Raw genomic sequence first — 14,052 nt, forward strand, 5'->3', positions numbered from 1 at the left:
AAGCTGTTTGTGTGTTCAGAAGCGCTGCTGTTTGCTGGTGCTCTTCCCCAGTGCTGTGGAGACCCGCTCAGTGGCACTTTCCATGTCTTGAAATTTCAAATTAGTTACCTCTTGTGACAACATGGCTGTGTGTACTCTTGCATTAGTTTACTGAATTAAATGGAAGCAGACTCCTGGCATGAGCACAGGCGTGATAATACCTGCTTTGGTGCTCTTGGTTAAATACGTCCCTACATCCTTCAGGAAATGTGGACACTTGTCATTTTGGTAGGTGACGTTGACCATCGCTTGCACATTTGCCAAGTGGGGTGCTGACCTGGTAGGACTTCAGAAAGGATTTTAGGAAACTTGAGATCTGTGTTGACCCCACTTCAAGAAGGAGGTGGTAACAGCCCAGTGCAAAGTCCACAATTTGCAGCCAAGTTCCTTTTCACACTTGGTTCTTCCTCAGCCTCTACCCCACCCCCACTTAGCTAACCCTAACCCCCAAATGTCTTACAAGGGAATCGAATCATTCTCTAACTGTTGAGGATAAAAAGTACTGCTTATTGGGATAGGAGCAGGAATTGGGAGCCTATATCTAGAGAGCTATCCCCTGAGAATCCTGATAGCCAGGAACCATCAGGATTTGTTAGATTGTAACTTAAAAAAGTCGTGTATCTTTGAATTGATAGAGCCTTCTTTTTACCTGTTTTTACTTGTGTTAATGTTGAGTAAGTACTTGCTGTTGCTCTTAACTGGCTTGAATGGAGTTCAGCTGTGCATGGATCTGCACAAGATAATACAGGAAACTCTTTTTTCAGTGCCAGACTTCAATATCCTACCCCCCACCCCCATAAAACAAAAGGGAAGAAACCCCATGCATTGTTCCCCCCTAGTCTCAGGAGGAAAGGAAGATTCCAGCTGGAGTTTCCCAAGCCTTACAGCCTCCTCAGCATAATAACGGAACCTCAGCGAGGAGGGAAAGAGGTGGAATCAGATTGGATGTAGTTACTGTCCTTGTGAATCCTGGCTAGATAGAAAGGGTGCTTTCTATGGGTAGCAGCCAGTGTGGGGGCTCTGTGCTCAGCCCAGACTCCAGGGTCTTTACACTAAAGAGCTTTTGATTTAGGCTTTGTTGATCCTGATTGTTTGATTTTACAACTGATACATTTAAACATTTTAGTCATTTTAAAATAGTTAAACTCACCTGCCTTTATGCTAATAAATATATCGTGGAACTGATTTCTGAGTCTAAGATCACTTCATGAGAAAAGTAAAGGTTATGCTTTTTGTAAATTGTTTATCTCACAGCGACTGGTTCTTCCATCTGTTTCTACTTCAAGTGGCACATCACTGAGCTTCTGGAAAAGTGTGAGTTAGTTCTCAGTGACAATAAAGAGGGCATAGGATGCCTTACTGCTGTGCAGATAGCTTGGGTCTGGGGGTCCAACTAGCCATTGTGACCATTACTGTTCATAACAATTAAAAGTGTTCATTTTGGTTTTTTGTTTTGTTTCAATTTTCCAAGAGTCTCACTATGTGGCTCTGGCTGTTCTGTTAATCTCTGTGTAGACCAGGCTAGCCTGCCTATGCCTCCTTATTGCCAGATGAGGCGGCACAGCATTCTGGAGGCAAAGGCAGGCGGATCTCTGTGACTTCGAGGCCAGCCTGGATTATAGAGCAAGTTCTAGGACAGCCAGGGCTACACAGAGAAGCTCTCTCAAAAAGGGTGCTCTTGTTATTGAAATGAGTTCAAAGAATAGTTGACTCTAAACACCTAGAAAAACAGATCACCTTTATACTGTTAGACAGTTTGAACTATTTTTATTGTCTCAACTAGTTTCTTCTCTTTGGGGGAAGGTGTGGAACAAATGATTTTCTTGTGCTTTCATTCAGTTCATGCTTTTCCAAGAGATGTGAGTTAGGAACTGCCATTGCTATGACACTTAGGACAATACCACATTCAGCTGAAGGTGTCAGCATGGGAGAGGAACCTGGGTTGTGTCTGATTAGCCCTTTACATTTACCATAGACATAAGATGGTAAAACTAACCTTCATCTGGGGCTTTGGAAGGGAGTATTACTAACTCCAGGTTGTAGGATTGTCCTGGAAATACTAAAAGAGGGCCTCCAGGTTACGTGTGTGTGTGCACACATTGTCTGGTAGTCAGCCTGGAGTGCAGTGTGGATGCTGCTAGGTTTCCTGATGAGCCGAGAAACGACACGTGGTGGTGACCATAAGAGCAACAGTTACCTATAAAGAGTCCCACTGTCTCTGGGAATGGAAAGAGGTAGGAGGGGAGCCCACCCTCTATGTAGTTGTTTTAAGAAACATGGCATCCTGCTCCAAACAAGGCAGAACTGCCACAGAGTTTCTTGTTCCTAGCCACCACTAGAAGAGTTGAAATTTCCTCCCTGAGTTTCCACCAAACTTAAAAATGTGTGTGTAATTTTTTAAAAACTAGATATTGGAAGGAGTGAATGTAGGATACACTGGAGGATTAGTTTCAACAATTCTTAAAGTTGATTTTCCTCTTGACAAGTGTTGCTGTTTGTCTCCGCGTTTTTATAAAGCAGTAATAGCTATGAAGGATGTTTTTTGTTTGTTGTTTTGAGACATGGTTTCTGTGTGTAGCCTTGACTGTCCTGATCAACTCTGTAGACCAGGTTGGCTTCGAACTCAGAGATCCATCTGCCTCTGCCTCCCAAGTGCTGGGATTAAAGGTGTGCGCCCCCACCGCCCAGCTTTTTCTAACGATTTCCTCATAGTTTTCTTTCACCTAACCAGAATAATTAAATAGCATGTAATTTGGTAAATATCATTTGTATTGTTGAGCAATAGATACTGAGAGAAATAAAACCTGGGCTTCTTAATTTTCCTTCATGGGCCCCAGCATCAACATGTGTGATAGAAAATTTTTTGCAGCTTGCAAACCTTGGAGCTCAATAACAAGAACCAGGCCTTGCAGCCTGCTGGGTAAGAATCATATGGACAGCAAGCTGCTCCCACTGAGGCCAAGAAGAGAGGAAGTTTTCCCATTTCTGAACAAGCTGAATTTTCTAGGCACATTCTAATTATTAATTTACTTTATGGGATTAAAACTGAGTTTAAAAAGAGCCTTTTCTTGGATAATCTTTAATTTTTTTTTCATAAACTGGGTTAGCACCTTCTAAAGCCCCATTTACTTAACAGAGATTGCCCAGATAAAAGATCATTAAAAATAGAAAATATCAGTAATGATAAACTGTCCTGACCTGTTAGCATTAACAAATTCTTAGTTAGAGCCAAACCATCTAATTCCTAACAAGTTAGAATTGCTTCACAACTCGACTCTTGCTGGTGTTCTGCAGAGTGCTCAGCCCCAGCACCCCCCAGCATTGCCTGAGTCTTCTCAGCAATCCTAACCGTACTCAAGAGGTAGAGTCAGGGTCATCCTTAGCTGCATAGGGAGTTGGAGATCAGTGTAGACTACATAAGAGCCTGTCTGAAATAGTTTTGAATATTATTTCAAGAAAAACTGAAGTTTGCAAACATTTTGTGTTTCAGTTGGGCAGAACGTGCATGTACACTTGGGTATTGTCATGACTGGTTTTCTGGAATTGCGGTGGCATGCGTGTAGGAGCTTCATGTGACCGTCTGTCACACTTTAAAAAGTGCTTCCTGCTGAGAGCTGAGAATTAGGTTTTGTGTCTGTGACTGTAGATAGCTTTAAGTGCACAGCTGTTAGAATAGTGATAATCGAATCTTCACTGAAGTTTTTTAAAGTGATATTTAACATTTTGGGAGAGTGGGTCTTGCTTAATTTCTCCTTTGCAGTGGTAATGATGTTTTGCTGAGTCAGGAAATGGGAAAGGATTTTGGAGGTTGTTGTGGGACACATAGGATGGAAGGTGATGCATTGTAGATGCTGCTTCTCACTGTCTTGCACTATCCAGCATGATCTTAATTAGTAGAAATGGCACAGAGCTGATGTTCTTTTTCTGCTCCGTGGGCTTCTGTGGGACGTCTGAAACCTGCCTTGGACTTGCATGGTCAAAACTTTCTGAAATAATAGAGACACATGCTGAGTTTTCCTGACAGCTGATTTGTGCACTCATGCATAAAGGGCCCTGTGCTCCCCCTGTGGACTGGGTTTATAAAATACACATTTCCCTTTAGAATATCTTTGAAGCCAAGGAAGATGGCTCTCTCAGTGGGTAAGAGTGTTTGCTGCCAAGCCTAATAGCCTGAGTTTAATCTTCAGACCTGTATGATGAAAGGAGATAATGACTACTGCCAGTTGCCCTCTGACATGTGTATGTACATACAGAGAAAATAAGTGTAATTTAAAAATTTTTAGGGGCTGGAGAGATGGCTCAGAGGTTAAGAGCACTGCCTGCTCTTCCAAAGGTCCTGAGTTCAATTCCCAGCAACCACATGGTGGCTCACAACCATCTGTAATGGGGTCTGGTGTCCTCTTCTGGTCTTCAGGCATACACACAGACAGAATATTGTATATATAATAAATAAATATTTTTAAAAAAATTTTAATATCCTCAAACAAAATGTACATCTACATGTTGCTTATATCAGGCCTAGTTCTCAGGTGCACACTATATCACTTTCCTGTGAGGAGCTGATACTTGTAATTCCTGTAGAATGTCTCCTTGGATGATAAGGTACTGCAGCTGTCAGTTCTCCAATACAAATGATGTAAGTCTCAAGAAAAGCAACTGAGGATTTCTTATAAAACATAAGATTTGCACTTCCAAGAGAAAATTAGAATTTTGGAAACTGGTATCTGTCAGCGTGATTTCCAGTAATTAAACATTGCCAAGGCAATCCAAGCCATTACAGATACCTGTCTTCAACTCTGCCTGTCTTCTGTGCTCCAGTGTTTTCTAATGGGTCAGAAGATGCAATTTGGGTAAAAGACTCACATAATGTCAGACAAAACCGTGGATTAATGCAAGAAAGAGACCTTGGTTGGGTTACAGTCCACAGCGCTGCTGACTTTTGAAACAGCTGCTGTTGATTTGATGCAGTTTCAAAGAATATCCACAACTATGTGAAATGAATGACATGCCTCTGTAAGGCAGGGGCTTTCTTCATAGAGTTCACACAAAACAATACATGATAGAAGCATGTTTGGAAATCCTGTTATCTTTTGTTAAGCCAGAAAATTACCATTCTTAATACTTGTATGGTTTTGGAAATAACTAAGAGTGATATTAAGTATTGTGTTCCACATTAAAAAAAATATATTGTAGTCTTCAGTGTATACTTCTCTGAGATCAAAAGCTTTGAAACCTACCACCTAAGAATGCTGGTCAGCCATATAACCTGTTTCTCACTCTTCAGCATGTACTTGGCATTGAATCTCTGGAGACTCTCTGTCCTTTACAGCACTGCTGAGAAATGGTAGCTCTTTTTAAGGACACTAGGATAGCCCATGTCTTGAATTTGCTACAGTCCTCCTGTCTGTTCCCAGAGTACTGAGATTACAAGTGTATGCCATCACACCTTACTGGCTTAGTTTTGTGTGTGTGTGTTGTATGTGTATGGTGTGTACATGTGAATGTGCATGTCTGTGTACTTGGCATTCTGTCTCTTAATCTATTGCTTTCTACATTACTTGTTTAGACAGGGTCTCACTGAACTGGAAGTTTGGCATTTTAGTTGGACTGATGGTGGCCTTCAAGTGTTCAGGATCTGCCTTTCTGAGCACTTTTCTAATTGTAGTGCATGGAGCCATATAAGCTTCATATGTGGGTGCTGGGGATTTGAACTTGAGTCCCATTGAGTCATCTCCCCAACCCCCTACATAATATTTTAATACTGTAATTTCACTGTATAATCTGTACTTCTGGCTAATAGGAAACAGTGGGTTTTAACTGAGGAGGGGGGATGCCCTTTATAGTATCTGGTTTAGTGTTGCACACCTTTAGTTCTAGCATTCAGGAGGAGACTAAAGTCAGTAGGACTTCCACAGGCTCCAGAGCATTTTGGCCTAAAATCAGACCCTGTTCAGAAAGAGACTGACAGATCATGCACATACTTAGAAATGTGCAAAGTTAATTGTAACTTTAGCACACTCAGAAAATGGCCACTTTTTCTTCTTTGGGGAGGAATTGTTAATGTGATTATAATTTCATGACTACTTTTTTTTTTTAAGATTTTTATTTATTGTATGTATACGAGTGCTCCATGAATGTATGCCTTTATTCCAGAAGAGGGCATCAGATCACACCATATAGATGGTTGTGAGCCACCATGTGGTTGCTGGGAATCGAACTCAGGACCTCTGGAAGAGCAGCCAGTGCTCTTAACCACTGAGCCATCTCTCCAGCCCCTCATGACTACTTTTTATATGGACTGTGCTATATATGTGTGGAATTATATACTAATTTGGGATAGAAATGTAATATAATTTTTTACTTATTCTTTATTGAAGCTGGACTTCAAGAGTTCCCTACTGTGCTACAGCCCAGCTCTTACCTAGTTTTATAAAATGGTCTTATATAACTGAGGTTGGCCGCAAACTAGCCATTCTTCTGCCCTCCCTATCGCCTCAGTACTGAGATTTACATGCCTGTTGTCATGTAATAACATTTTTTTACTTATAGCTTATGAATATGTTTCGTTTTGTTTGTACTTTTATCTTGATCCATTTATGTGCATTTATTTCACAAACTGAATTTTCAATAGTTTTCTGCATTGTCAGAGTTATGAAAAATCTTGGAAATACAGGTTTCCATAATTTATTACAAATGACCTCTATCTCTTAGCAGAAATCACTGCGTTTACTTCTTAGTATTCAGGATTATTCTAAATCCTTAGAAACACGTTTCTTTTTTCATGTTAACCTGTACTTTTTACCCATATTGTTGATCCAGTCCGTGCTTTGTGGACACCCTACCAGTGAGCTACATTCTCTTTGATAAATTAACTCGTGTTTTTTCTGCAAGTATGTCAGTGCACCACACATGTGCATGTTGCCTATGTAGGTCAGATAAGAGTGTTGGATTTTCTGGGGATACTCTGGAACTGGAATTATGGATACTGGGGACCAAACCCGGGTCTTCTGCAAAAGCAACAAATGATCGTAGCAGCCATCCCTCTAATCCCTATAAGTGTTTTGTTTGTTGGTTTGTTTTTTATGCTTTTCATTCCTAAGAAATAGTTTCTGCTTCTTGTTGTCTGTTTAATTTTGGGGGTGTAATAAATCCAACCCAGGTCCTGTGACCTGGTCCAGCCAGTAGTTTCTGAACTCTTGAAGTTGACTTTTTGTGGCTAGCTCTCTATGTGACAGAAACTATAATGACACCCCCTGTAGCTACATGGATTGAACATGAGGTCTAAAAGGTTGTTGTCACTTTAAGGGTACATGGAATGTTTGCCCTTTGTCTTTAGTTACTAGGGAGACCACAGTTAGCTGGAAAGCAGTTGGAGCCAGGCAGAGAGAGGAGGTAAGAGGTGGGTTCTGCTCAGAATTGCTGGCTTTGGCCCTTATGGTTTAAAAGACCTGTCTAGAAACAAAGACATCTGGAGAGGGTGTTTAGATTATGATTATATGAAAGAGGAAAGGAGGGGGCAGGTTTTTGTTAGGGGCTTTTCTGAGATAGAGCCTGAGAACAGTGTCATTAGGACCTTACCAGGAAGACTGGGCAAAATCAAAATGATTATTTATTTGTTTACTTACTTATTTTGGAATACACAGTCTCCTTGTATATTCCAGACTTCAGCCTCTGTGTGCTGGGATTATAGATAGGTACCACCTTGCCTGGCTCCCAAATATACACAGATGCCCACATCACATTGATTTTTTTTTTTAGCAAATATGAATTTAGTTCTCTAAATTGCTTAGATTTTAAATTCACTTCTACATTACTAAATTTTAAAGAAAAACAATTACATAATTTGTTTTATTCTGGATCATAACTTTTTTGTGTTTCTTCTCGATGTTTCTCTGTGCTGGGTCTGCTTCATGATAGGTTCTTAATTGAATTCCGAAGTGGCTGATACCCTGAGCCTTCTTCTCACCTTGCCTTTGACTCTTGCCTGCATGGCCCTGTCTTTCAGCGTATACCAGTATCACTACTTCTCTGTTCTTCAGATATCTTCAGGTCACTCAGAATAGGTTAGGTAGAATTTGCTTTTTCTTGGTTGTTGGTGTGTGGTTTAGTCACTGTTGCTTAAGATCTGTAATATGTTTTCCCTCCTGTAGGAGCTTGTCCGGGAAGCAGTCCACACTGTCCCTTTGGTTGTTGGAAGCTCCAGAATCTTCTCACTGATGGACTGAGGCTGACAGAGGTGTGGCGAGGCCTGGCTGTCTGCTGGACCTGGTTCCCAGGTTCATTGTTATATGTAGGATTTTCAGCCAAAGATTTCCAAGCTTTCAGTTTGGGGACGGGTAAGTGGCATTATTTGTATAAATAAAGGAGTATAATGTAGCATTTGTATGTGTTTTTAATAATCTAAAGTACCAGATTTTAGACCCTTAACAGCAGCACAGCTGTGTTCAATGAATGGCCATTATTAGGAATTTTACTGTTTCTTTGTTTTCATTTTGACTATGTTATCAGTTTGTAAGCCTTAATTGTGTAGTTTCTGTTAAATGGAAAAAAAAAAGTTTTGTAGAGAAAAAGTGGCCTTGCCTTTCTGAGCAGGAAGGCGACTTAGGAAGGCAGGCTGGCCCCTAAACTGCACTCTGAGAAGAGATGCAGTGTTGCTTGAAATTAGGATGCAGCTGTCTTGCTTCAGCTTGTCTGGAGTGTGGCTCAGTGGTAAAATAGAAGAGCTTACTGTAAAAATGTTTTGTTTTGTTTTGTTTTTTTTTTTTTTTTTTTTTTTTTGGTTTTTCGAGACAGGGTTTCTCTGTGGCTTTGGAGCCTGTCCTGGAACTAGCTCTTGTAGACCAGGCTGGTCTCGAACTCACAGAGATCCGCCTGCCTCTGCCTCCCGAGTGCTGGGATTAAAGGCGTGCGCCACCACCGCCCGGCTGTAAAAATGTTTTGTTGCCTAAATGGAAAGACCATACTTCCCTCCCCGAGATTTTCTAACTAGAATGAACAAGCCGTTGCAGTAGATAGTTTGATGTTTACTTGGCTGTGTATATTTAGGGTTTTTTCTACATTTAAAAATGTTTTACTTTTATGTGTATAGGCATTTTGTCTGTGTGTGTGACTATGCACCATGTGTATGCAGTACCCACAGAGGCCAGAGGGGCTGAGAGTAGAATAAGTTATTAGCTCTCTGTGGGTACTGGGACTCGAGTTTAGCTTCTGAAGAGTGGCCAGTGCTCTTAACTGCTGAGCATCTCTCCGGCCCTAGCTATGTGTATTTAAAAGGAATACACTAGGTGGGCTTGGTGGTGATGTTTTTAATTCCAGCAATGGGGAGGCAGAGGTGAATGGGTCTCTGAGTTCTAGGCCAGTCAATTACGTGGTGAGACCCAGTCTCCAAAAGGATAAAGAAGGGAGCACACCTCTGCCTTAGGAGGCCAGCCCCACCTCTGAGTGACATCAGTTTAATGCCATTGTTTCTAATCTTGGTGTCCAGGTGAGAGGTTGGCACCTAACTTAGTTGACTTCTGGCTTTTACCATTTTTGGGAAGACACCTAAGGTGGCTAAAGAAGTGATTCTTCATTCAGCAGCTTCACGTGACCTGAAGGCCAAGGTTACAGGGTGATGAAAATTAGTGCTAGGCAGCCTGTGACAGTTATCTACTAAACTGCTAGGAAGGAAAACATTATTTAGGGTACTGATAACTTTCTGTGTTTGCATTTTTAGGGTTTTCATTTCATACCAGTCCTTTCCCTGAGATGGAGCATGTGATAAAATCATTCATCACTAGCATTTAAATGCTATTGAAGTTTGGACAGCTAGGAAAAGAATTCTCAAGGTATATACCTTTTCCAATTTTATCAATTTTAAACAAGAATAAATAAAAATTTCATCTGTTAGAAAGAAAGTGAAAGACCTGAGTGTGGTGGTGTATGCTATAATCCTAGCGCTTGGGATGCTAAGGCATGAGGGCTGCCACAAGTTTAAAGACCTTAGGGAGGGATGCACACATGGCGATGCTTGGGCAGTCAGTAATATACCTTAAAGCTGTTGCTTGTATCAGTAGTAGGTCAAGGATCTGGGCAGTAGTTGTTCTTAACTTGGTGTCCACTAGAGTTACTCCATGCTCAGTTGGCTACAGTGTTCAAGACACTGTCCCTCCCAGTCTAGGCCCTGCATGAGAATAAAAAAGTCAGGGCCAAAGCCCCAGTCAGACTGGGCCCAGAAGTGGCACACAGCATGAGCAGCCTGACTCTGCACAGAAGGCTTGAGAATAGTCTGGCTCTGTTGGCCTCACTGGTTGAATGTGTTTTCATGCTGCTTGGACTGCCCTCCCTTGTTAGTTTCCTACCCACTTTGTTTATGTTCACTCTTCGACATTTGCTTCATCACTTAGAATCTCTTTATAAGTTACTTCACGTCGTCTCATACACACCATGGGAAACAGTGATCAGAGCAGTTCTGCTCCTCTAGAAAACGCCTTAGCTTGCCATCCAGGACTGCATGGTGTGGTGGCTTGGTAGTCTGCTGGTCACGGTGTAACTGCCTTTTATCATTAGGTATGGATGGGAAAGGGCACCTGAGCGATGAGGAAGCACCCAAGGCTATCAAACCCACCAGTAAAGAGTTCAGGAAAACCTGGGGTTTTCGAAGAACCACGATTGCCAAACGTGAGGGTGCAGGAGACACCGAGGTGGACCCCAGTGAGCAGCCACCACAACAGCATAGCCTCTCCCTGCGCCGCAGTGGACGGCAGCCAAAGCGCACCGAGAGAGTAGAAGAGTTCCTAACCACAGTTCGCCGCCGAGGGAGAAAGAATGTGCCAGTCTCCCTGGAGGATTCCAGTGAACCCACATCCTCCACAGTCACTGATGTGGAAACAGCCTCAGAGGGGAGTGTGGAGAGTAGTTCTGAGATCAGAAGTGGCCCTGCACCGGGCTCCTCAGTTAAAGAACATCCTGCCTCTTCTGAAAAGGCAAAAGGAGGTGATGAGGAAGAAGACACCTCTGACAGTGACAGCGATGGCCTAACTTTGAAGGAACTTCAGAACCGCCTTCGAAGGAAGCGAGAACAAGAACCTGTGGAGAGGCCCCTGAGAGGCGCTCAGAATCGCCTAAGGAAGAAACGCCGAGAGGAGGACCCTGCTGAAACTGGGAGTGCCCTAACGGGCAGTGCTGATGAGAATGCACCTCTCTGTAAGCAGGAGCCTGAGGCTAGTCAGGGACCAGTGTCCCAGTCAGAGAAAGATGACAGAGAAAATCAGTCAGAGGGGAAAGCAACTCAGGGAAGTAAAGAGGAAGGCCCCAGGGATGCGGGCAAACCAAAGCCTGAGTGTGAGGTTTACGACCCCAATGCCCTGTACTGCATCTGCCGCCAGCCTCACAACAACAGGTAGGTGGAGGGAGGGAGGCCTGTGCCCATTTTCAGAAAGAGCCAAGGGATGGAAACAGCGAGAGGACTCCCATTGCTTTGATGCCAAAGAGCTTAAAGCTGGGCTTGCCAGGCAATGGTTTATTGAAAAAGGATGAATGAGTCCTGTGAAAAAAGAGACGAAAGGAGTGGATCCACATGGACTACCTAGAGCCACCCTTTCCACTGTGGCAGACAGAGTCAAAGTGTCCAGTATGAGACAAGCCATGTGCAGCCAGTGGGCACTAGGTAGGTGAGAGCCAGCTGTTGTTCCAAAGATCCTATGGGAGAGTGTTACTCAGGACATGACTGCATCCAGTGTGGTCCTTTGCTTGAGTTGGCTGCCAGGTGGTGATGGGCATCCTTGTGGGATTATTAGGGGATGAAGTTGTTGCTCCTGCTGCGTAGAGATGCTCTGAAGCCTCTAGTTCACTCTTAAAGTGGTCCGGCCAAAAGATGGAGAGCTAAGGAGTAGCGCAATGGGTAGGAGCTCTGGGTTTGATCCCCAGTGCCTCATAAAGTGGTGTGGTGGCGTATACCTGTAATCTCAGCTTTCAGTAGAGGCAGGAAGATCAAAAATTCAAGATCATCCTTGGGTACCTAGGGAGTTTGAGACACAAGAAACCTTGTCTCAAAAAATAAATAAGTAAATAGAAAAAAATATGAATCAGATTTGGAACACTGGTAACAGAAGCAAGGGCACATGGATGTTTTAGTTCTGATCTCACGTTTTTCTTTATTTGCATGTTTTTATAATAGAATATTAAAAAGTTTGACTTTAATATGTTAGACAGTGACCACATAATCTTCCAATTTCAGGTTTATGATCTGCTGTGACCGCTGTGAGGAATGGTTCCACGGCGACTGTGTGGGCATTTCTGAGGCCCGAGGGCGACTCCTGGAGAGGAATGGGGAAGACTACATCTGCCCAAACTGCACCATTTTGCAGGTGCAGGATGAGACAAGTGCCAGTGCCACTGATGAGCAGGACACTGGGTGCAGACCTCTAGGTGCTGACGGCACAGACTGTACAAGTATAGGGATAGTAGAACAGAAGTCTGGTGAAGACCAGGGGATAAAGGGTAGAATTGAAAAGGCGGCAAACCCCAGCGGCAAGAAAAAACTCAAGATATTCCAGCCTGTAAGTATCTGTCTGTTATGACAAGCACAAATGTCAGACTCACTGCTGGTGAAAACACCAAGACTAGGAAGGTGTTCTTTTGCAGTGGTTAGGTTTTTGAGGGGGCATCTTGCTACTGCTTCCGTCTTAACTCAGCTCACGTGTGTCTGTGTCACTCTGGTTGGCCTCCAGTTTGTGACCCCTCTGCCCTAGCCTGCTTAGTACTAGGAGTACAGATATGTACCACCAACACCATACTCGAATGGTCCTTAAGGTTGTTTGTGTGTGTGTGTGTGGGGGGGGGGGGGATTAGCCTTTTCACATGTTGTTGGTGTTCCATGTTTTTAGTGCTGGTGGAATCATTGAGAGAAAGGCAACTTGTATTCTCCTCTTATCATCTTGACCTGAGTTGTTACAGGCCTTTACTCATTGGGTTGTTTCTCTACCTGCCCAGTGTTTGCTCGTTCTTCCTTCTTGATCCATATTAATTATCTTAAGGGACGATGATGTGCACATTTCCCATGAACTGAGACTGGCAGGCTATCCCTAGTCGGTGTAGAGTCTAGAATGTCACCGCCCTAGCATGCACTGTGGGCCACAAGGCCAAAGAGGGATGGCTGCGTGAAATTGTGCTGTTGGCACCGTTTACTCGGAGTTATTGGTTTGATGTTTTTATTGCCAGTATATTAGACATGGCCTGAATTTTATTCTGTGTAAACTTAGATCTGGTAGAAGAAAAGCAACTGTGTTAAATATTTAAACTGAAGACTGACATTTTGCCTGGCTCAGTGTAAGGGACATGTTACTGTGTCCTTAGCTTTTCCATCAACAGAATAGTAGAAAAGACATCACATGTGCTGTTGCTGTGTGTGATTTCTGCTGCTGAGTAACAGACTTTGCTTAAAATTCCACCCTGGTATCCATGAGTCAGGTCTTGGTACAGAGCCCTGGCCCCCAAGGGGAACAAGAGTGTCCTTTTCCAAGGCTTCGTCTTGGCTGGAGGATGTGGTCTCATTAGAAGATAGCTAGAGATGACCCACTCTGAAGGTCTCTCAGCTGTCAGGCTTACGTCCCATCCGGTCTTTCTGATATACTTCAAACTAAATGGTCACTAATTATCCAAAATGAATGTTTGTGTATCCTGAGTGTTACCACCACAAAAAAAAAGGCTGCCTTTCTTCAAAACCCACTGGATTTCTCTCTTTTAGGGAATGGCACATTTTCTCTTTAAGAATTTTTACCTGAGGGCTGGGTGTGGCAGTGTGAGTTCAAGGCTAACCTGGTTGAGTTAACAGTGAGTTCCAGGCCAGGCAAGAAAGACCACCTTAGGAGACCTTTTTCTTTCTCCTGGGGGCCTGGAGAGGTAACTCAGTGACTAAAAACACTAGTTGCTCTTCCAGAGGATCTGGGTTCAGTTCATAGCACCCACATGATGTCTCACTGCCATCTCAAGTAACTCAGGCATCAGGGAATTGAGTGCCCACTCTGACTTTGG

General features: G+C 43.0%; 1 protein-coding gene across 5 annotated transcripts in view; it reads left to right on the forward strand.

The window, feature by feature from the left end:
• The window catches only part of Dido1 (death inducer-obliterator 1), a 54,714-nt gene that overhangs the window by 12,552 nt on the left and 28,110 nt on the right, over nt 1-14,052 (forward strand). For all 5 annotated transcript variants that reach the window (XR_005973394.1, XM_041641937.1, XM_041641940.1 and 2 more), the window contains exons 2-5: nt 8,190-8,375; nt 9,755-9,866; nt 10,588-11,419; nt 12,257-12,578. Coding sequence is in view for 4 of the 5 variants with exons in the window: in XM_041641937.1 (XP_041497871.1) it covers nt 10,590-11,419; nt 12,257-12,578 (1,152 nt within the window). In the remaining variant the exon portion in view is untranslated. The remainder of the gene's footprint in view (nt 1-8,189; nt 8,376-9,754; nt 9,867-10,587; nt 11,420-12,256; nt 12,579-14,052) is intronic.

Source organism: Microtus oregoni, unplaced genomic scaffold (assembly GCF_018167655.1).
Source record: "Microtus oregoni isolate MIOR12 unplaced genomic scaffold, Mior012 000071F_ref0000514, whole genome shotgun sequence".
Classification (NCBI taxonomy): Eukaryota; Metazoa; Chordata; class Mammalia; order Rodentia; family Cricetidae; genus Microtus; species Microtus oregoni.